Source organism: Copadichromis virginalis, unplaced genomic scaffold (assembly GCF_057382275.1).
Source record: "Copadichromis virginalis isolate Kocher_CV1m ecotype Utaka unplaced genomic scaffold, C_Virginalis_male_GT1.1 unmapped_scaffold_1, whole genome shotgun sequence".
Classification (NCBI taxonomy): domain Eukaryota; kingdom Metazoa; phylum Chordata; class Actinopteri; order Cichliformes; family Cichlidae; genus Copadichromis; species Copadichromis virginalis.
In genome coordinates, this window is record NW_028188589.1 from 3,259,109 (window position 1) to 3,283,113 (window position 24,005).

The window sequence follows — 24,005 nt, forward strand, 5'->3', positions numbered from 1 at the left end:
ACACATTTATATGAATATTTCATACTTTAAGTCTTCCTGATTATTTAAGTGGGATGAACAACATACATTGGAATTGTATATAATAATATCACAGATGATAAATTAAATAGATTTTAAGTAGATGCTTGTGCATTCTTAAAGTCGTATATGTTGAATTGAACTATGTGATGTGTTCAAAGCCTCCCAGTCAGTGCTGTTCTCCATGCCTGTCGGACATGATGTTATTAGCACAAACACTTTAAAGGTGATCGTTTAGGACTTCAGCAATTGTTGGGGGAAAACTCTGTAAAAAACCCAGGAGAAATAAAGACACAATGAGACAAAGTTACTTTCTTTATCAAACGTGTACACGGGTGAGCTGCTAAGAACAACTCACACCATGCACCGTGGCTTGGTAATTTTTATAGGCACAGAGCACAGAGACAGTGAGAACAGGATAACAAATAATAAACAGATAAAATAAAACAACTCCATATATGGTGCTAGTCTTGTCAGCAGAGAGCTAGGGAAGATAAAACAATCTAAAACAATATGTCCCAGAAACAAGATGTGTTTGCTGGGAAAGTCTAAAAAGATAATTCTAAACTAATCTAACCATAGGGAGAGGGCAGACAAAAGGCATCTTTGTACATTTAAAAGAAGGTAAAGAAACATAGAATCATTTTTCCTGTAACATTCCCTCCTGTTTTAACTTATTTTAAATGTATACAGCAATTGTCTGTGAAGGTTATTTATTAAGCAATTTTTTAATTTTCAAAATGTCAGCATAGCAGAAATGGAAGTCATTTGGTCTAAAGAATAAAACAAAAGAAAATAATAAAAAGAAAAACATAGTAAATGAAAATCATAGTAAATGAAATAACAAGTGGAATAAACAAGAAAAAATAATAAAACTAAAACTACAAAAAATAAAGGATAAAAACCTAATATGTAAAACGAAAACTTCAAAAAATACAAGGATGAAAACCTTATATTTAAAATGATGCAAACCTTAAATTGAAAACTTTATATGTAAAATGATGAAAACTTCATATTTAAAATGAAAACTTCAAAAAATAAAAGGATGAGAACTTCAAAAAATAAAAGGATGAAAACCTGCATAACCTACTAATGTTTTAATCAGTGCGTGATCACTGGACAAGTCATTTTTAATCACCACGTCATTCATTAGCAGTTATTACAAGTTCTCCTCTAACAGAATTGCAACGGGATGTTGTTCTTCTTGAGGCATGGCAACATGAGCAGTCATTGTAGTTGTTATCATCTTTGAAATCATTACTCTTAGGCATGGCAACACACACAACACTAATATGAGCAGTGCTATCATGATGAGACCTAGAAGGAAAAATGGCTTTGCTACAGCAGCCAGCCATGAACCGCTGAACAGCCAGTCCAGCCAGCCTTGTGCTGTAGCTGCTCCAGGTGTGTGGTCAGTGACATATTTTTGCAGAGCGGTCAAATTCTGCAAAGCTTCATAAATGTCTCCTCCAGCTTCGTATCCATCAGGGATAAAAGTGCAACATGTTTCCCCGATCAGCTTGCAAACTCCTCCTTGTGATGCTGTTAGCAGGTCTAGTGTCAGTCTGTTCTGCAGCACCATCGTTCTGATGGCCTGCTGTTCTCCTGCTAAGGTGGTTCCCAGGGCCTTAGTTAAGTTGATGTGTCGTAGCAGAGCATATCGGTTGATTTCCACGTGATCCCGCACCCCGGCAACTCCAATGCCGGGGATCAAGCTCTGTAAGAATTTCACTCCTCCTCAGATGCGAAACTCTGGTTCCTTTACTGCTTGGTGCCGTCCGTGCACATCCTGTCTGGTAATGAGTCTTTGTTTGTAGTATCATTCGGTAGCTGTAGTTGGAGCGACAGTTGAGGCTCATCAGTGTCGCGTTACTGGCACAGGTTTCGTTGAGTGAACAGTCCATACACTTCCTCTCGTTCCTCGGTGGGCAGAAAGTGTATATGTATTTGCATAGCAGTCAGTTTTATTATTCAAGTAAGCTGTAGTGTTCATAAACTGCCACCAGAAATTAGTGGCATAGCCATGGGGAAACTTGGTGTACTTTCCTTTGTCATACAGTGTCTGCCTTTTCTTCATATAGCGTGACTTATTGTCCCTCACGGAAGCAAAGATGAGGAGCCCGGCCATGGTCAGGGCCACTGCAGTTATTAAGAGCCACCACCTCATGACGACGGGACACACCCTCCTGTCGCGAGTAGACCCCCCGGCCAGGAAAGCTGACCCCTCCACCGGGCGAGATCACGGCAATTGGGCGAGCCTGTGTCAGCTGTGTTTAGATGGCTTCACTTACTGGCTCTGATGGATGCAAGATGGTCGTTCCGCTATTTTGCAAGCTCCAGTTTTTCCTTTGGAGCACTTTGATCAGAACCCAGTCACCGGGCTGTGATCTGCAAGACACTTGATAGACATCATTACGTTCTTCGTTATTTACAATCATCTCTTTATTTTCCTACAACTTAGACATACATTTTGCTACTGAAATTGTATCTGCCTTTTTCACTGGGTAGATTTCTGGCCACTTTGAGAATACATCTATAACCACTAGGGTGTATTTTTACCCTTGGCATTCCTTTAGCTCAATAAAGTCCATATGGATTGTGTGGTCTCAGGTTTCCCTGAGCATTATATTTTTGACACGTCATGCACGTTCTGACAAATTGTTTTGCTGAGGTTTCAAAATTTACAGTGTAGAATTTACAGTGTAGAAATGAGAGTTGACAATACTGGTCAGTCCCCCCGTTGACAAATGCGTACAGCCATGAGTCACTAATGCCGCCATTTTGTGGAGGAATTTTGGCAACACTGGCTTGCCATAACACATCATTAAGTCGTTTGTCAGAACTGCACCGTGTTTTAGCCATTTTGCCTGCTCTGCTGTGCTTGCTGCTTTTGTTCATTTTTCAACACATCCAGTGGAATCTGATGTGTGTTTACTGCCATCAATGTGATGTTTGCCTGTTGTGCCGCCTATTTCGCTGCTCTGTCAGCAAAATTGTTGCCTGTAGTAATGAAAGAGTCAGTAGGCTTTGTAAGAGGTTGGCATGCTGAACCGGTTTTCCAGTTGGTGTAATCATTCCTCTGTTATGCCAATTTTTTTGCAAAATGATGCACAGCAGAGAAAACATACTGGCTGTCTGTATGTATATTTATTAGTTTGTCTTTGTGTATTTCACTTTCGCGTATCACAGCTATCAGCTCAGCGTTCTGTGCAGAATATGAAGAAGAAAGTGGTTTTGCTTCTATTATCTTACTATCTGTGGTTACTGCGTAACCTACACAATTTCGGCCTGTGCTGTAAGGTCAAATAAGATCTTAAGTGGCTGCCTCAAAAGTGTTTTGCATTATTTCTCTGTGGCCTACTCCTACAATCTCGTGTGAAGTGACCTTCCTCTCCACGGTTCTAGCAGGCGTTGTCTCTATGTTATCTGCTGTTTCTGCGTGGCTGTCTGCAGCCTTGGTGTTTATGACTTTGCTCGCCTCTCTGTTCCTGATAGCCACCTGCGGATTAGTGTTTTAGTCTGTTGTCAACACGTCAGCCTTATTTTTAAGTTACAGAATGCTTCTTCTTTTTTTTTCTTGGTTTGGGAGAATAGATGCAACACTACATTTTCACTTAAGGCAATTTTAAATAATTTCTAGTTTTTCAAACAATTCATGGATCTCACACATTTCAAACTTTCAAGTTAGGGTTGTTTCCCATTTATACAAATATATATATATTTAACTTTGCATTGCTCACAGCTCATAGCTCACAGCTCTAAACCTAGGCATTTTTCAATCATATGCCTAATCACTATGTGTCACTGTGATTCTCAAGTATGGTCACAAGTTCGTTTAAATTCGTTTCCAAAACCAACAAAATAATCAAACAAAAACAAAAACATAAACGTGTCAGGACACAAAAAGAAAAAAGAAAAAATGCTGCCATCCGAACAAGGCAGAAGTCTGCATATGTTGGCTTTTAATAGCATGCAGCTTGTAACATGGTAGACTAATGTGCCTGTGTTAATTCAGCTCCATATTATTGTGTGAAGTTGCACTGGGTTGGGAGTGGTTTTGTGGTTGTCACATTTTTGGTGAGCCAATGGCTGGAATGGGGTTGGACTAATTAGAGGCAGGTGTACTTGATTGCACTGATACACTGGTCTACATATAGCCCACACTACAAACACTGCTGTGTTGTTTTGTCTCTCTGTGCAGTCCAGGGCCTATTATATGCCACAGCCTAAAGGCAGCAGGGTTGCAGAGGCTTGAGTGACCACTGACTATATGCTTGCAGGGTGGTGGGTCTCCAAGGACAACTTCTAACCCTGTTAAAGGCAACATGTGGGGTGCAACTTGGCCGTGTGGCATAGCTGGCTCTGGCCTTGGGACTGTGTGTTTTTATACAATTCATAAGTGGGAAACTGGACTGTTTTATCTTTTATCTCTTGATATATTTTTCGTCAATAAATTATCTTCTAGAATTTTATTGACTGTCATCTTTTTGCCCACGACTGAGACGGTTGGTCAGACCTAGAGTCTTTCTTTGGGTGTGTTACAGCAGCTTCTGCTCTAAAAGAAACAAAAAAGAAAAAGAAAAGAAAATGTGGAGCATGCTCATCAGCTTAGCAGTGTCTACATATTTAATTCAGCTTCTCAATCCTGTAGTTGTAGCTGTTGTCTACAGGGTTTTGCTTATTGGTTGTTATTATAGGTGTGCTCTATATCTCAGCAATGTGTCATTCTAGGATGATAGGTTTCAAGCAGGTCAAGTGCCTCTATGCACTTCATTAGTTTAGTTATTCTCTGTATTGTCTTCATCTCACATGTCATTACACTGAGTTTCAGCAAACCTTAAGCTTGATGCAGACTACTGCTTAACAATTATCCACCTCACATCATAACCGATTAAGGTGCCTCTTCATATTAATATTATGTCATTGTTAATATTATCCTCTTTGTCTTATATGACAGCAATAGCATATTATAATATTTTATCAGTGTGTACCACTATACTACTACTGAGCCAATTTGATAGTTAGGATCATCTTATTCAGCAAACAGATAATTTTGAATTCATCCAATCTGCGGTCACATTTGTTCTCTCTGTTGCATGGCGGACCAGGCAGTTCTATTATAATATATTATTCATATTTTATTTTGTATCCATCAAGGGCTTCAGATGACCTGCAGAATCATCCTTTTCCCAGGGTGGAGACAGTTACTTTTTCGCATACTGTCCTTGGCTGAACAGTGACACAGCCTTAATATACTTTATTTATGTTATTAAAATATTTTCGTGTGAATTATTTGCTTTATATTCATTTTATACATTGTGGGCATGGTCATCATGCCAACTGTGTTTCATTAATAATATCACTTTACAGGTTGTTATCCTTGCTATTATTAATTTCAAATACTCTAAAGATAATTTCTACTGTAATTTTCCCTTTGTTTATCTTTATTTCGTACTTTTTATATTTATATCTACTCAGTGGGGTCTGTTTTCAACCCTTTTAAACTACTTCAAACTACTGTGATCTCTAGTTTTCACTTAATAAGGGATTATTATGTTCTTCCTGATATGGGTGTTGCTGCAGATGCGGCTGCAGGAGTGAGTGATGGTTTACTAAAAGGATTGTGGGAACTGCACAGTGTCTCGTCGTCTGGTTTTACTAAACTGGCAGTTGGATTCTGTTCTTCTGACTGTTTATATTTTGTTTTCTTAAATCTCTCTCTGTTTTTGTCCGGCGTCTGGACTTTTCTTTTCTCACCACTGCTCGTCAGCAGGAATGAGTTTTAATTTCACTTGCTTGATTACCCATCTTATTTATGTATTTACTTATTTTTGTTTATTAAGTAATATATACACGATACAGCTGCTATCACCTTCGCTGGTATTAGAGACGAGAGTGGTTGCTCACACGCCCTTCTACTTTCGGACTATTTCCAAAAGCGGTGTGAACTTTACGAGACGGAACTCGACCGTTCTCTCAACTCACCAGCACGTCAGTGAATAGCAGTAAAAGAAAAACACAGTAGGAGCAGCTCAGTCTCTTATTGGACCGTGAAAATTCAGCTTGCTCCGTTAATTAAAACAATACACACACACATTCACACCTATTCGCGCGATCGGAACCCTTATCATAAGGGGAGCTGCCAGTCTTTCTGTAGACGAGCTACTTATTCCCTAGACCCTGTCTAGACCCAGCTGGGGGAGCTACCCAGAGCTCCAAACCTAACCCACAGAAGTGGGGAGCTTCCAGTCGACGAGCTCCAAGCTACCAGCCGACGAGCTACTTTAAACCCACAGAGGTGGGGAGCTTCCAGTCGCGACGAGCTACTTTCGCTATTTTAAATTCCCTGAATTTAAAATACGCTTTTACGCAAGATTGTGTCAGTGTGTCTGTATCTACCTGGTCAGTGTCGCCGGGTCTGGTCCACCTCGATCGGGTCCCACCACCGTGGGTCGCTTTCTAGAACGTTGGCCAAGACCCGAATTTAACGCCCTTGGTCTTTGACCACACACCTAGTGTGTGGGCTGTCGACAGACGAACAACGTGGACTGGTCACGGAGATGGGACACGATGGAGGCGCTCCGGCTCCGAAGGACCAAGAAATGTTGGGGGAAAACTCTGTAAAAAACCCAGGAGAAATAAAGACACAATGAGACAAAGTTACTTTCTTTATCAAACGTGTACACGGGTGAGCTGCTAAGAACAACTCACACCATGCACCGTGGCTTGGTAATTTTTATAGGCACAGAGCACAGAGACAGTGAGAACAGGATAACAAATAATAAACAGATAAAATAAAACAACTCCATATATGGTGCTAGTCTTGTCAGCAGAGAGCTAGGGAAGATAAAACAATCTAAAACAATATGTCCCAGAAACAAGATGTGTTTGCTGGGAAAGTCTAAAAAGATAATTCTAAACTAATCTAACCATAGGCAGAGGGCAGACAAAAGGCATCTTTGTACATTTAAAAGAAGGTAAAGAAACATAGAATCATTTTTCCTGTAACAGCAATAATACAGACAGCAATGTAGTTAGCAGTAAAACAGCTTTATTGGGAATTAACTTAAAAAACAAACAAACATCTGTCTCCTATTTTCTGTCACACAGGAAAGAAGCATCAATATCTGATGAGAAGACTTATTTATTTCTTTTTGGGGGTTTTTTCAACAGGAGAAGAATATCTAACAAGTTGATTTGTTCACATCTTAATTTTTAAGTGACATGTGCATTTTGAGTTCATACACTCTTTATATAAGGCGACAGTTTCCTTTTGCAGTATTTTTGTGTGGAGTGTTTTTCTATTTCTTAACAAAAAGGGAACAAAGGTGTTTAAGTTCACCTAGGATGATTTGTCTTAACTTTCACATGGTCTTACTGAGGTGATGTGAATTGAAACATGCATTGTTTTTTGGCGGTGAGGGAGGGATGTGCTGGAAAAGTTTGAAAAGGGACCTTGAAAGTGCTTAAGAAGTGCTTGAATTTGACCCTGAAAAAGGCATATGAACCCTGATCATTATCATTAGCCTGTGTAAGTCCTGAGTGTCCTCCAGTTCAGTGTCTTTGTCAGTCCCACATGTGTCGTTTCTGTTCAGCTGGTCTTCCAGTCAGTCATCCATCTCAGACTCTGTCATTCTGTCATAAACACCAGCCTTCACTACCTGTGAGGCCTGCATTTGGGTCCTCTCTTCTCCACATCCACACTGCGATGCTGTGACATATACAGTACATAAAATCAAAATTCACGTTTTATGCAACTAAAGTGTTTCATTATGTAGGCTACAGAACATAATTCAGTTATAGACGATATATGAAACATGTATACTTACTGCATTTGAATCATTTAAACCATATGTGATATAAACACCTGCACATGTGTTTGAAAAAACAAACGCTTTGATTTTGACACCCCAAGAAAATCTTCCTAGATCTGCACGTGTTCAGAGTAAGAGCCGAATAAACAGCAGCAGAAGCTGATTGATGAACAGCTGAATGACATATCAGCTGTAGCTGCAGCATCTGCACAGAGTTTGATTGGCTAACGCTGATTTGTTTGTTTTTTTAAACAGTACAGCAGAGAGAGAGAGAGGAGATGAAGAGTGCAGCAGATTGATGAAACAGTGAAGAAGAGGTGAGCATCTGACAGAGCAGAGCCAGATTAAAGGAGCCTCACAAGCTCACACATGACAGCTTCATCAACATGGAGCTCTGAGTGTTTATTAAAGGATCATTGGACGCTCTGACACAGCTGACTGCAGCCTTTAGCTGTGAGCACACAGTGTCTCACATTTACATTCACTTCCCTGTCAAACTCAATAACTTTAAACAGCTGCTGTTATCAGGTGAAGATAGCAAAGCTTTCAGGGCTGAGCCCCAGTGTTTCAGGATAATGGCCCCAGAGACCACAGTCACATATGTGGGGAAGGATTTTAAGTTTAAAACTTCCTTTAAGCACTAACAGCAGAGACGCACAAAGTCGCAGACAGGGAACAAAGTATTTTAGGTTTGTATTGTCAGATTATTTAATCATTATACTGAACAAATATGTGAAAAAGTAAAAACCTCTATTATGATGAGGTTATCACTACATTCACATGTCGTCGATGTGTTCTTTCACACAGATCAGTTTCAGTGTGTGTGGCCCGTACACTAAACCATGACACAAATTCATATGATGTGACACCCAGACTGTGTTCACTGTTTCTTTTGGTAAAATCATCTTCTCGTGTTTTTATAGAAAGATGATGGAAGAACCTAAAGAACAGCCAGCCAAAGCAGCTCCATCAGCAGGTAGGAGATCAGTGCTTTGTATGATGAGACGTATGGATGTATAGACTTCAGGCAGATTCTTTTTTGTAACTGTGATAAGTACATAAAATTCACGAGTTGTAACCTGTCCTAATCTTTGCCTTAATCTTTCTGTGGGACATTAATATAACATGAGAACTTCCAGTCTAAGGAGTTTGGCAGAGAAACAACTGGACTTTTTTGTACTTTGAACCCACATATGAGGTTAAAACGATGTCATCTTAAAATGAAACTGAAAAAATATTGAAACTGAAACAAATGTATTGAAAGTGAAATGATAGTGAAAAAACATAAATATAGAAATTTAAAGAAAAAACTCACTGTTCATGTGGTTTTCACACTTACATCGTTTTTTTTCCACGTACAGTTATTTTTTCAGCTTCAATTAGTTGGCACTGCTTTGGCATCTGAGGGTGCGCTTGAGGGGCGGGGCTTCAGAGCCACATATATGAGCCACATATGTTTGCGCACATTATATTGCTGACCAGTGACTGTAGAAATCATGGACGACCTAATATCTGCAGCAGCCGCAGTCATGAAGAAACTTGCGTATCTCTGAACGGCACATAGAGCGGGGACGCTGAGAGGAGGTCCAGCGTTTACCGACTGTTTCAAACTGACAGACTCAGGTGTTCTTCAGTGTCTGCCTGACAGAAGGACCTGAGAGCCGCCACAATATTTTTGGTAAGTGAAAGGTGTTTGTAAGCTAATCTGTAGCTAACATCCTTAGCTAGCTAGCTAAGATGGGCACTCGGCTATCGGCAAAACTTGTTTTGTAAAGTTTGTTTAGCTAACCCGTGCAGGTGAACGAAATGAGCAGAAACGCACCGGGCTGCTCAGTCAGTAACTAACCACAGTTACTGTACTTTTATTATGAGTATTACACTGTAAGAGCAACAGGCTGCACTCTGCTGCAGCTCCTGTGCAGAGCTGATTATTCAATATGTGCAAACAGCAGCATGTTTTCACTCTTTTGCCACATCTGTAAGGATATTAACACATATTTTAAAAAAGGCTTGCACTTCAGTAACCCCTCATTAATCATTAATTACAGATTAAATAGCAAAGCCTAATATTTATGTACTCAAACCAAATACTTCTGCTTGGCAGCTTAAGTTAAAATGTGTGTTTCATTTTTCCTCGGATTACATTTTTAGCACTGACTCTGTGTATTGTTTTTACTAAGTTTGTTTCAAATATTCAGGTTAAATAAAACAGTCTGAATCATTCTTATTGAGGTAAGTTCACAAAGTTACATGTGCAGTACAGCTTACATCCTTTGAGAGGGAAAAAAGCATTAATATTTGTTATGATACCTCTGTATGTGTCAGGCTCAGGAGGGACTCGGAGGCAGACCGTCACTTAAGTTCGTGATTTATTTACACACATGGACACCAGGTGCGAATATATACAGGTGAGGGGGCACAGGAAGAGGGTCTCCGGGAAGCACAGGCACGGGAAGAAGAGGGCTAGGTACAAAGTCCACTGAAGCTCAGGTAGCTCGGACTCCGGCTTCAGCTCACCAACGGCGGTCCTCAGGCTGGCGAGAATCCTGGCACAGAGAGGAAAGGCAGGTGAGTAGTGGCACGACAGAAACTCGAAAAACGGCTCAGATAGATGATGACACTGACGAGTGTTACACAATAATCCAGCGAGGAAGCACTCTCAGCAGCCGCCTTAAGAAGTGAGTTGAGATGATTGCTTGCAGGGGTCCGAGCCAGGGGCTGGAGCCGTCATGACTCCGCCCCGGTAGAGCGCAGTGCAGGGGAGAGAGAGAGATGCAGCACAACAAAAACACTTGTAGCCATACAGAGTCAGCCGAGAAGGCACAGGGTCATGACAGTATGTTGGTGACCACGGTGCAGCAGCAGACTGAACCAGGACTGAAACCTGCTCCGTCTGCTCATGTATGCAGATTCACATTCACAAAGCACCAACAACTCAAAGGTTAACATTATATTGGAAAATCTGTTGGTATATACGGCTTTAAGAAATAAACAGCTCGTATGTGAGCAGAGCTGAAGAACTAAAGAAATGTAAGAGAAGAACTTCAGATCCTGGGTGTGTGAGGACAGAAGGATCAGCTCTATTTCAGATTTGAGATAAACTTTATATTTCAGTTTGTGATGGTTCAGTTCTCTTTGTGATTACAGGAGCTGCCCTCAGATTCAGACCTCAGCACCACCCAGTGACAGCAGACAGATCATCCAACATGTTCACATGTTAACTGCAGAATGAACTGATGCAAACAGTACAAAGGTTAAAGCACCACATGTGCTGTAGTGAAAGCTGCAGCTGTTTTATGGATAAAAACAAAGTCAAAAGGATTAATCACCCCTGTATCATATGAATGTTGGGTTTTTCTCTGTATCTGTTATTGTACGATCTACTGTACAATATAAAGCACCTTCAGGTGACTGTTGTTGTGATTTGGCGCTATATGAATAAAATTGAATTAAATTGAAATGTAACTGTGTCACTATATATCAGCATTAACAGGACCTCAGCTTGGTGTTTCACAAAGCTGCTGATCTCAGACCTGCACAGCTTCCGTTTTAAACACTGAATGTACTCAGCTGCATGAAGAGCACGTTTGAGTTTCTCTGACACAATTAAATAAAAACTGATGAAGGTCAAAGGTCGTCACTTGTATGTCGAACTACAGACTTGTCATCTGGAATTCTTTCACAGTTTGCAAATTTGCAAATAGTGTGTTATTTACCATTAAGTGATTCAGAGTCATTCATACCAGAGTAACCAGAGAGGATCATATATTTTTAAATATATAACTATCCACAGGACTGAATATAATATCTCTAAGTAAAAGTCCAGAGACTCTGAGGATTATCCAAGTATTTATAACATTACACAAAGCAAAGTTCTCCATCACACAACGCTCAAAAAGAGATTTCTAAGCCGAGTATGCATCATTCTCAGACTCCTCTCATACTGCCAATAAACTCTTCCAGCTCCTCCTCCCCTCCAGGAGGCGCTACAGGAGCCTTCAGACTAAAACCAGCAGGTTTAGGAACAGCTTCTTCCCCACAGCTGTCACCCTACTGAACTCAGTCCCCGCTGAGCCTTTCCATCCACACTCACCTAACCCTTCTACACTCCTCCTCCCAGTGACCATGATCCTTTCATTATCAACATTCACCACGTTGGTTACTGCTGTAGTTTTAGGACACTGACATGGTGTAGTCTCTGTTATAGTGCCTACACTGTTATAGTCTGTTCAGAGAGCTACGCTTCCACTACTGTAGATATTTTCATAGCACTCTGTAGATCTGTTTACCTCACAGTGCTTCATCTTTATATATGTATATTTGTTCATAGTATACCTGTATACTTGCCCGTCTGCAGAGGTGGGTAGTAACGAGTTACATTTACTCCGTTATATTTACTTGAGTAAGTTTTTGGAAAAAAAATTTACTTTTAAAGTACCCTTTTTGCACGATACTTTTTACTTTTACTTGAGTACATTTGTGAAGAAGAAACGGTACTTTTACTCTGCTACATTTCCAAAATTTGACTCGTTACTTTTTAAAAAATAATTAGTTTAACACATTAGATAACATGCCGCCAGTGGAGTTTCCGGTAACTTTTTTACCAATCAGATGTGGCCATGCAGTCACATGACCAGTTTGAAACTGTGGCGGGCAGAGCGGCCCAAGCGTTTCAAAGTAGCGGACACACGGAAAGAAGACACACATGAAAACATGGCAAAGCCAGTTGTCTACGCTAGAGCTGAAGAGGATGAACAGCATTTTCCTCACATACAAAGAATGTTTCGCTTAAAGGCAAGGCAAGGCAAGGCAAATTTATTTGTATAGCACAATTCAACAACAAGGTGATTCAAAGTGCTTTACAGAGACATTAGAAACAAAAACAAATAAAAAGCATGATTTAAAATTGATTAAAACAAGCAAACAAACAAACAAACAAACAAAACAGTATATAAAATCAAAACAGATAAAATCAGAACAGTAGATAAAATCAGTAGTTAAATGTAAGTTTTGAAATTTAAGCTTAAAGTGTGGATTTGGTGCTTTATTCAAATGCAGCTGAGAACAGGTGAGTCTTCAACCTGGATTTAAATAAACTGTGTTTCAGCTGATCTGAGGCTTTCTGGGAGTTTGTTCCAGATATAAGGAGCATAAAAGCTGAATGCAGCTTCTCCGTGTCTGGTTCTGACTCTGGGAACTGATAAAAGACCGGATCCAGATGACCTGAGGGATCTGGAAGGTTCATACTGGGTCAGGAGGTCACTGATGTATTTTGGTCCTAAACCATTCAGAGCTTTATAGACCAGCATCAGAACTTTAAAGTCTATCCTCTGACGGACAGGCAGCCAGTGTAAAGACCTCAGAGCTGGACTGATGTGGTCCACTTTTTTGGTCTTAGTGAGGACTCGAGCAGCAGAGTTCTGAATGAGCTGTAGTTGTCTGACTGATTTTTTAGGTAGACCTGTAAAGATGCTGTTACAGTAATCAAGCCTACTAAAGATGAATGCATGGACTAGTTTTTCCAGGTCCTGTTGAGACATCAGATCTTTTATCCTTGAAATATTCTTGAGGTGATAGTAAGCTGACTTTGTTATTGTCTTAATGTGTTTTTCTAAGTTTAGGTCTGCATCCATCACTACACCCAAATTTCTCGCCTGGTTTGTGGTTTTTAGATGTATAGATTGAAGTTCTCTGGTGACCTGTAATCGTTTTTCTTTGGCGCCAAAGACTATTACCTCAGTTTTGTTTTTGTTTAGCTGGAGAAAATTGTACAGGGCCTCGGTCTCCTGGTGACATTGTGATATATATTTGTGTGTCATCTGCATAGCTACGACAGTTTATTTTGTTGTTCTTTATAATCTGTGCCAGTGGGAGCATGTAAATGTTAAACAGAAAGGGTCCCAAGATGGAACCTTGGGGAACTCCACATGTGATACTTGTCTGCTCAGATGTGAAGTTACCTATTGATACAAAGTATTTCCTGTTTTCTAAGTATGTTTTGAACCAGTTTAGTACAGTTCCTGAAAGACCTGCCCAGTTCTCCAGTCGTTTGAGTAATATGTTGTGGTCAACTGTATCAAATGCTGCACTGAGATCCAGTAAAACTAAGACTGACATTTTTCCACTGTCTGTATTCAGACATATGTCATTAAACACTTTGGTCAGAGCGGTTTCAGTGCTGTGGTTCTGTCTAAAACCTGACTGGAAGGCATCGTAGTAGTTATTCTGTTTTAAGAAGTAACTGAGCTGTTGAGAAACTGCTTTTTCAATGATCTTACTTAAAAATGAGAGATTTGAGATCGGCCTGTAGTTGTTCATTTGTGTCTTGTCAAGATTGTCCTTTTTCAGTATAGGTTTGATTACAGCAGTTTTTAGTGATTCTGGAAACACACCTGATAATAAAGAAAAGTTGACGATCTGTAACAGGTCTGACTCTAAAGTCTTTGAGACCTTTTTGAAAAAACTTGTTGGCAGGACATCTAAACAGCAGGAGGAGGAGTTCAGTTGACCTAAGATGTCCTCCAGGTCTTTGCTGTTAATCGGGTGAAACTGTTTCATGGTGTTTAAACAGTTTTTTGGTGGACACAGTACATATCCTGGATCTGCTGTTGATGTACCAATTCCTTGTCTAATTTTTTGGATTTTTTCTGTGAAGAATTTGGCAAAGTCATTGCAGGCCATGGTCGAATGAAGTTCAGCTGCCACTGACACAGGAGGGTTCGTTAGCCTGTCAACTGTAGAAAATAAGACCCGAGCATTATGGCTGTTTTTAGTGATGATGTCAGAGAAGTAGGACCTCCTTGCACTCCTCAGTTGTAAATTAAAATTGTGAAGTTTCTCTTTATAGATGTCATAGTGAACCTGCTCAGCTTTCCTACACTCTCTTTTTTCATTTTTCACCAGTGTGGAGTTTCTCCATGGAGACTTTTTCCTTCCAGAGATAACCTTCACCTTAATGGGAGCAATAGTGTCCATTACATTTAACATGTTAGCATTGAAGCTATTGACGAGCTCATTGACTGACCCTCTGGACAGGTCAGGTGTTAATGGGAAGACCTGGTAAAAAATTGCACTACTGTGTTCAGTTATACACCGTTTTGTGATCACTGTTGTTGATATATTTGTGTGGGCTGAGATTTTACTTTCAAAGAAAACACAGTAATGATCAGACAGGCCCACATCAGACACAGTAACCTTTGAAATGCTCAGGCCTTTGGAGATCAGTAGGTCAAGAGTGTGTCCTCTATTATGTGTGGCCTCTGTTACATGCTGAGTCAGCCCAAAGTTGCCCAGAGTGTTACTCAGGTCTTTAGTCCCTTTGTCCTGAGGGTTGTCCACATGGATGTTAAAATCCCCAGCAATAATTACACAGTCAAAATCAACACAGATCACAGACAGCAGTTCACTGAGGTCATTAAAAAAGTCTGTGCAGTATTTGGGAGGCCTGTAAACATTAAGAAACACAACTTTGGATGGGGCCTTCAGCTGTAAAGCCACATATTCAAAAGACTGAAAACTTCCAGGAGATAGCTGCTTACATTGAAATGATTCATTAAATAAGACAGCAACCCCTCCTCCTCTCCTGCTCACCCTGGCCTCACTGATAAAACTGTAGTTAGGAGGGGTCGTCTCGATGAGAACAGCTCCACTGTTACTTTGGTCCAACCAAGTTTCAGTTAAAAACATAAAATCAAGGCTGTGCTCAGTGATTAAATCATTAATTAAAAATGTTTTCCCAGCTAAAGATCTAACGTTTAATAAAGCCAACTTAAGTGTTTTAGAGGCATTACTTGTCCCCTCGTGTTTGGGAGCAGTCTGTGGCACACAAGGTATGTTTACTATGTTTAAAGATCTTTTAGAGTGCAGCTCTCTGTGTTTTGACCAGGCCACATGTCTCCTGTCACCTAAAAGTACAGAGATTTTAAAACCTTCTAGTAAACAGGGTCCCAGCTTCTCCTGGGAAAAGTCACCACTGCCATAATCCTCGCAGCCCGGACCCTAAACACATCAGACTGTGGAGACAAAGCATGAAGGTGGTAAGGAGGAACTAAGGGGGGTGAGGCTGGGCAATGTGACTTCGATTGCTCTGATGAGGGCGGGGCTCGATGGCGAACCTTTGGCCGCTCTGGTGGGGGGTTTATGGGGGACAAAAAGGGATTGGGACGGGGGGTAGATCTGAGCCCAGCATTGACCCGCTCCATCATCTCCTCAGTGAATTTCAGGTGTGGGGAGGAGGGAGAAAGGGAGGGGGAGGAGGGTGATGGCCTGTCAGGGGTTTGGGGGACTGGGGAAGATCGTGGTCCCTGGTCCTGGTCGTTGGTGTTGTTGAGAGAGTTGGAGGCAAATAGGGACCCCTCTTCTTGCCTCAGATGTCTCTCCTTTCTGAGGCTCTTCCCGGGTGGGGGCAGATGGAGCTCCTCCTCAAGGTTTCTGCTGGGCTTTGTCTGTTCTTGGAGTACTGTTTGTTCCTCTTTATGAGATAACTCCTCGTTTATCTCAGCCTTGGCACCAAGCACATATGGATGACGTATGGAATAAAACAAGTTGGAGGTGAACAGTTTCACCCCTGACTTGTTAAAATTAAATCCATTTGCTTTAAACAGATGCCTGCGTTCCCAAAAAATATTAAAGTTGTTGATAAAATGCACCGAGTGGTCAGTACATGCTGATATAAGCCATTTATTCAGTGTAAACAACCTGCTGAATCTCTCGTCTCCTCCTCTGACCGGCGGTACAGGTCCACTGATGAATACAGCTGCATTCAGAGAGTTTACAGTATTTAGTAATCCAGTAAAGTCCCGTTTCAGAACCTCCGACTGTTGTTTGGACACATCGTTTGACCCTGTATGCAGAACAGTGTTTGTCACAGTTGGATATTCATCTGCAATTTGAAGAATTCTCTCCTTCAGGTTGTTGACCATATCGTTAGGAAAGCAGAGGACTTTAGTGTTCTTACCGCACATCATTTGTACATCCTTTACGGCAGAGTCACCCACAATCAGAGTTTCAGGCCTAGCCTTTAGCTTTCCCTGTGGTCTTTTACTTTTCAACAGATTTTCAGACCTTACTTCGCTGCTTTTAGATGGATGGTTGTCCGATATAGATCCAGGGTCCTTTGATAGTGGAGCAAATCTGTTGTGCAGTTTCACATTCAGTTGTTTTGGAGGTTTGTTGTTAACCTTCCTATTCACTGTTGTCCAGTCCTGTTTCCTCTCGTATACAGGGGTAGAAGAGCTTCTCTGTCTCGTAGGAAGTGAAGGCCAGTCGGTTTCAGAGATTTCAGCTCGCTGTGCTCTGCCCGTGATACGTCCTCCGCCTTCCAGGAGACATGATTTATGTCTTGGTTTTGCACCAAGACAGTCCAAGGGGGGATTATCACTTGAGGATTTATAATAATGCACAGAGTCTACTTTCTTGGTCATGTTATCTGTGCTCCTTAGCTGTGTACTAGCTTGCTCATCGCCATTGTTTTGAATCAAAGGCAAGGTTGTTTCATTTCCACACAGTCCATTTACCTCCACGTTTACTTCTAAGCGATGAATTTTTGTCTCCAGTACTGCAATCTTCTGCAGGAGGCTGTGGTAGTCATCTGTGGAGAGGGAAGGCATCTTGTTGCTAGTTAGCCTAGCGGTTAGCACCTTTCCAGGCTATTGGGGCTGTTCGGTGCCCAGACACTGTAATCAGGCTTCAGCTGTGTCTAGGCCACAGACACACGGAGCGCTGAGGATTGCTGTTTCTGTTAAGAACACTTTAGTCCTAATGATCTATAAGTGTCCAGAAGCTATCGCAGGTAAGCTCATACGGAAAAAAGGGAAAAAATCAGCATAAAAATCAATAAAAGAAGAAAAGCATTTAAGGAGCAAACAGATGACGCGTCCACACTCGCAAAAGATACCATTGGGTAAAAGCAGCACAAAAGAGCAGCTATGTCTTCAGTGAGAGCCAAAACAAACCAACTTTTCAGCGTGAAACAACTCAGTTCATGTAACCTGAGGAAACTGTAAGTTTTCTCTAAATATCTTTTAGCTGTGGTTAGCTGGATGTCAGTCTTATGTTACAGACGCTGTGTCGAGCTTGAGCTGCGAGTCATATTTTCGGCGCTACATTGTAGTGAGATAAGTTTGTGGGTATTTTGTGCAGCTTCAGCTGTCCTTTTAACTGCTCGCTGGTTAGCTAGCGTGAGCTATAAGCTAACAGCTAGCATGGTTAATGACGCTAGAGTTCCATGCACATGCAAACAGCTCGTCTCTACTGCTTTAACTGTTAAAACAGAAGACAATACTGCAGCTGACAGGGTTTATTATGTGAAACAGCAGCTTGTTTAGTTTAAACAGTCTGCATTAAGCTGGGCAAACACTGTGCGATTTTTTTTTTCAGTCGCGTTATTCAGCTCCTGCTCAAACTGTACAATTAAATCGCAGAGGTTAGAAGTTCATAGGTCACGATGCAGGGTCTCACACTATATGGCCCGATGCTCTGATGCGACCCGAGTGCTCAAACTGTGCCTTCATAACATGAAGCTTATCATACAAAATCTGTCCCTCGCTCTCCCTCTCTCTGTCTTACAGACACACACACCATCAACTTTGCTAAATTACTAATGAAAAACATTGACCAGGCAGCTGTGATTGAGTAGCAATGTCCATCCAACTCTTTTCATGGTTGTTGTAGTCATAATAATTTTGTGAGGCCACATTGAAAAGTGTTGGATACAGAAGCGTAGTACGGAAGCGTAGAGCCGCCACCCAGGCAAAAGAAAAATAGAGCTATGTCACATTATAACGTGAAAAGTTTATTATTATAGTATACTATTGTTCTAACAATATTAGATATAGTTCTAACAATATACTTTTCATGTTTGTACAATATACTATCATTTAGGTACAATATACCTATTACAATATACATAATTCTCACGTTCGTACTTGCACTCGTTCTTATTTTAAACTTAATCTGGAATGCAGGATATGAATGACAAGATTTTGTTTTTCATATTTTTCATTATTTTTCAGTTTCAATTTTTTCTTCGGTTTCATTTTAAGCTGGCATCATTTTAACCCTACACACCCTAAAATTTAGTATTTGTTGATGAGATGTTGAAGTGTTAATTGAACAAAGTTAAAATACAGTGGAACCCCGACTTACGAAATTAATCCGTTCCCGAGGGTCTTTCGTAAGTCGAAAATTTTCTTAAGTCGAAACAGCCATTGCACCTTTTGAGTGAGGTGATGCTGAACGATAGGCTAATTGCTAACTAGAACAACAATATGTCGTTCAAGTGGAACAGCGAAGCACGAGTACGGAAGCCAAGGGGTTGTCACATGATTCGGAAGGCCTTGTGGGCATTGTAGGCTCAGCCAATCAGAGCCAGCGGATTTCGTTACACCGGCATTTTGCCGTACCATGGGCAGAAATATTGCCGTTCATTGCCTTCGTAACTTGAATTTTTTGTTAAATGGGGTATTCGTAAGTCGGGGTTCCACTGTATTTTTCACATGATTTCGACTGAGAAGCATGTTTATGTCTCTTTCTTCTTCCTGTAGAGGAGGAGCTTGCCAGGGTACGGTCAGCCTTTGTCTGGAGGGTAACAATAGAAATCCTTAAACTGCTCCTTGAGGCCCTTGTAAGTGATGGTATCTTAAATAAGTTGGAGGAAGAATCGATACTGGAGGGGAACCCACTCAGAGCAGATAAGGCACGCAGCTTGATCGACACAGTGAGGAAAAAAGGAGACAAAGCATGCAAGATAACAATCAAGCATCTTCAGATCAAAGATCCTTCTCTTTTCTCTCAGCTGCGTTTGAACTCTGATCCATCTGCTCAACAAGGTGAGGTCATGCATCAGATACCATGAATAAAAATGGTCACCTTGCAGTTTGTTGAGATGTGAAAGTGAAACCTCAGAATTCATTGTAAGAAAAAGGAGAGGGCAAGAACGTCATTCTACGACGAATGTTTGGATTTGTTACATGCCTGCAAATGTATTTTCTAAACTACATGGAGGAATTTTGATGATCATCATAAACCTGTGAAACTACTTAGATCTAATGTGAGCTGTATTTAATTAAACACAAGTGTTCTTTACTTTTAAAAACCATGCAAACTGATTGCCTTAAAAAAGAAAAGTCAGAGTGTTTCTCTAACAAGAGGACACTCTTTAAGCATCGGTCATTTGACTTAAATGTTTAATGAAAAAAATGCCACATTTATATATAATAAAGTAAAGCACATGTTTTGTGTGGCCAGAAACGGTTTACATTGTCTTTCGCCATTGTAATATATGAGAAGAATTAATGAATCTCTCTCAGATGCGTCTTTAAATAACATAGCAGTGGGGAACATTATGACACTTCAATGTTGTTTTTTTTGGTTACAAAGTTTGGAGAAGAGGCACAGAAAGCATAAACCTGTTTAGCCTGCACATGTTGGCATCAGGTACATATGAAAAGCTGCAAAGCAATGCAGATGTGGAGGTTCAAAACATTTAATGTGGCTGTTTTCAGGAAATACATTTAGGAATTCCTGTAGCGCCTTTTTGATGAATTTCTGGAAGAATGAGTATATTAAAAACTAAAATGTATGATAGGCTCAACAAAGGGCAAAGTATGTCAGATAGCTCCTTGAGACCAGATTTGTACTTTTCCTTCTTTTTTCCTTTTTTTTGATTCAGATGCTCTTCAGAAGTGTCAGCCTAAACTTAAGTCTGTCTTGAAGAAGAAGTTCCAGTGTGTGTTTGAGGGCATCGCTAAAGCAGGAAACCCAACCCTTCTGAATCAGATCTACACAGAGCTCTACATCACAGAGGGAGGGACTGCAGAGGTCAATGATGAACATGAGGTCAGACAGATTGAAACAGCATCCAGGAAACCACACAGACCAGAAACAACAATCAGACAAGAAGACATCTTTAAAGACTCACCCAAAAGACAATACCTGATCAGAATAGTGCTGACAAAGGGAGTGGCTGGCATTGGGAAAACAGTCTTAACACAGAAATACAGCCTGGACTGGGCTGAAGACAAAGCCAACCAGGACATCCAGTTCATATTTCCATTCACTTTCAGAGAGCTGAATGTGCTGAAAGAGGAAAAGTTCAGCTTGGTGGGACTTGTTCATCACTTCTTTACTGAAACCAAAGAAGCAGGAATCTGCAGCTTTGAAGACTTCCAGGTTGTGTTCATCTTTGATGGTCTGGATGAGTGTCGACTTCCTCTGGACTTCCACAAAACTACAATCCTAACTGACCCTAGAAAGTCCACCTCAGTGGATGTGCTGCTGATAAACCTCATCAGGGGGAAACTGCTTCCCTCTGCTCGCCTCTGGATAACCACACGACCTGCAGCAGCCAATCAGATCCCTCCTGACTGTGTCGGCATGGTGACAGAGGTCAGAGGGTTCACTGACCCACAGAAGGAGGAGTACTTCAGGAAGAGATTCAAAGATGAGGAGCAGGCCAGCAGCATCATCTCCCACATCAAGACATCACGAAGCCTCCACATCATGTGTCACATCCCAGTCTTCTGCTGGATCACTGCTACAGTTCTGGAGGATGTGCTGGAAACCAGAGAGGGAGGACAGCTGCCCAACACCCTGACTGAGATGTACATCCACTTCCTGGTGGTTCAGGCCAAAGTGAAGAAGGTCAAGTATGATGGAGGAGCTGAGACAGATCCACACTGGAGTCCAGAGAGCAGGAAGATGATGGAGTCTCTGGGAAAACTGGCTTTTGATCAGCTGCAGAAAGGAAACCTGATCTTCTATGAATCAGACCTGACAGGGTGTGGCATCGATATCAGAGCAGCCTCAGTGTACTCAGGAGTGTTCACACAGATCTTTAAAGAGGAGAGAAAACTGTACCAGAAGAAGGTGTTCTTCTTTGTTCATCTGAGTGTTCAGGAGTTTCTGGCTGCTCTTCATGTCCATCTGACCTTCATCAACTCTGGGCTCAATCTGATGGAACAACAACGAGCAAAATTATGGTCTAAATTATTTAAAAAGAAAAATAATTTAAAATCTCTCCACCACAGTGCTGTGGATAAGGCCTTACAGAGTCCAAATGGACACCTGGACTTGTTCCTCCGCTTCCTCCTGGGTCTTTCACTGCAGACCAATCAGAGTCTCCTAGAAGGTCTGCTGAGACAGACAGGAAGTGGCTCACAGACCAATCAGGAAACAGTTCAGTACATCAAGGAGAAGCTCAGTGAGAATCTGTCTGCAGAGAAAAGCATCAATCTGTTCCACTGTCTGAATGAACTGAATGATCGTTCTCTAGTGGAGGAGATCCAACAGTCCCTGAGATCAGGACGTCTCTCCACAGATGAACTGTCTCCTGCTCAGTGGTCAGCTCTGGTCTTCATCTTACTGTCATCAGAAGAAGATCTGGATGTGTTTGACCTGCAGAAATACTCTGCTTCAGAGGAGGCTCTTCTGAGGCTGCTGCCAGTGGTCAAAGCCTCCAACAAAGCTCTGTGAGTACATTTGTACTCATGTCTTTACTTTTAACATCCAACTGTGTCAGTAATTTATTTCACCAGGCTTTCTGTCTTTGTATGAATTTGTATCCTAAAGTTTTGGGATTTCTCCAATACAACTGTAACCTCTTTGATGCCTCCAGAACTCGAGACGCTGGATTCACCATAAACTCTGATCATCACTGCTGCTGTTATGTTATCAGTCTGTGTTTAAACACTTAGGCTGCATGTGCCTGATGTTGTGATACTTCATATTCACATGCATGCTCCTAGATACATTTCTACTGCAGGTCTATTTTAGTCACAAATGTTGGTGAAACACTTGCTTTTACATGCATGGTGGCTCCTGCATTAAAGAAAGCATTTGAATTACTCAGTGAATCCTGGCAGCCAGAGAAACATCCTTAGTTCCACTTTAAACTAAACTCTGCTTCGGTCTTCCACAGTGTGTTTGTTGTTTCTTTGTTGTTGTTGGCCTGCTCTCTCCTCTCACTCCAATCTGGTTGCAGCAGATGTTTGTCCCTCCCTGAACCTGCAGACTTGGGTGCAGCACCTCAGTTCATCTTCAGTCTGAAACCAGCTGTTGTAGCTATATCCCCTCAAGCACACCTTCCCTGGTCATCTCTGCTGTGGTTGCTATAAAATTTAATCTTGATTTTAAAAAAAGAACAAAAAAAGTAAACTAAAGTCAGACTTGATGCCATTTGTTGGCAGCATGGTGCCTGTTTGTCTTTGATGATAAACTGCAGCACAGTCTAAAGCAAACCTTCTGACTTTATTGACTTTATGCATGTATATATTCTTCCTGTTCACCTTGGACACACAACAGCTCTCTGTTTGTTGTGATTGGATCTAGAACAGCCAACATATCCTAATCTAGATGATTTCTAAGGTGGTATCTGGGAGGAAAAGTTAAAATCAGCTTGGATGGCCTGTACTGTATGATGGCCTTGTTTGCACCACATTGATAGCCATGCAGGGTGGTTCACTCCTTGGGCAAGAAGACCGAGGAGTGAGCCACCCTTGGTCAAAGCTTGGTCATTCAAGCTCACTGTTTTCCCCTTGTTGGTTGATGATAAGTATTTTTTTTACCTGACTTATAGTCGTCATTGTCTTCAAATTAACTCACACACTGCTGACTGCTGTAGCTTACCTGGCTGAGCAGGTGACCCATGTACTGAAAGTAAGAGTCGTGACTCCAGGGCCTAGTTTGAGTCTGCCCAAGACCATTTCCTGTGTGTTATTCTCCTCACTTCTCCCTCCCTTCCTGTCTTCTTTGTCCTATACAGTGAAGACAAAAGGCCTCAAGTTGTGAAAACTCTTCCCCTTCATCATCTTCCATCTCTCTCATCTAAAATCTCCAGTATTCTCTGAGTAGAGAATCTCTTCACAATCTTGAATGATTGATTGTGACGATGATGATGATGTACAAAGCATGATGATGATGTACAAAAATGATGATGTACAAAGCATGTCATACTGGATGGCTGCAACAACCAGAGTTTTACCTACCTTTGGTATTTCTTGACAGCATGAGCGTAATATTTACTGAACAGAGTCGTCTTCTGTAATCTTTTCAGATTCAGATTCAGAACACTGTATTTATTTTCAAGGGGCAATTAGGATACTGAGCTTTCCAACCGTACATACAATACACAAACATCACATTGGGGGGACGGGTCAGGCTAGGTAGCTGGCCGGT

General features: G+C 41.2%; 1 protein-coding gene across 2 annotated transcripts in view; it reads left to right on the top strand.

Moving 5' to 3' along the window:
- LOC146679560 (protein NLRC3-like) overlaps nt 1-22,307 on the top strand; it is a 48,228-nt gene extending 25,921 nt beyond the window's left edge. The window contains exons 2-5 of one of the 2 annotated variants that reach the window (XM_085450224.1): nt 8,088-8,149; nt 8,756-8,808; nt 19,376-19,660; nt 20,503-22,307. In XM_085450224.1, the coding sequence (XP_085306350.1) occupies nt 8,760-8,808; nt 19,376-19,660; nt 20,503-22,304 (2,136 nt within the window). In that variant the 5' untranslated portion in view covers nt 8,088-8,149; nt 8,756-8,759 and the 3' untranslated portion in view covers nt 22,305-22,307. Of the gene's footprint in view, nt 1-8,087; nt 8,150-8,517; nt 8,809-19,375; nt 19,661-20,502 lie in introns of those variants that run through there. The other variant, XM_085450225.1, reaches the window with a different exon arrangement.
- The last annotated feature ends 1,698 nt before the right edge of the window (nt 22,308-24,005 follow it).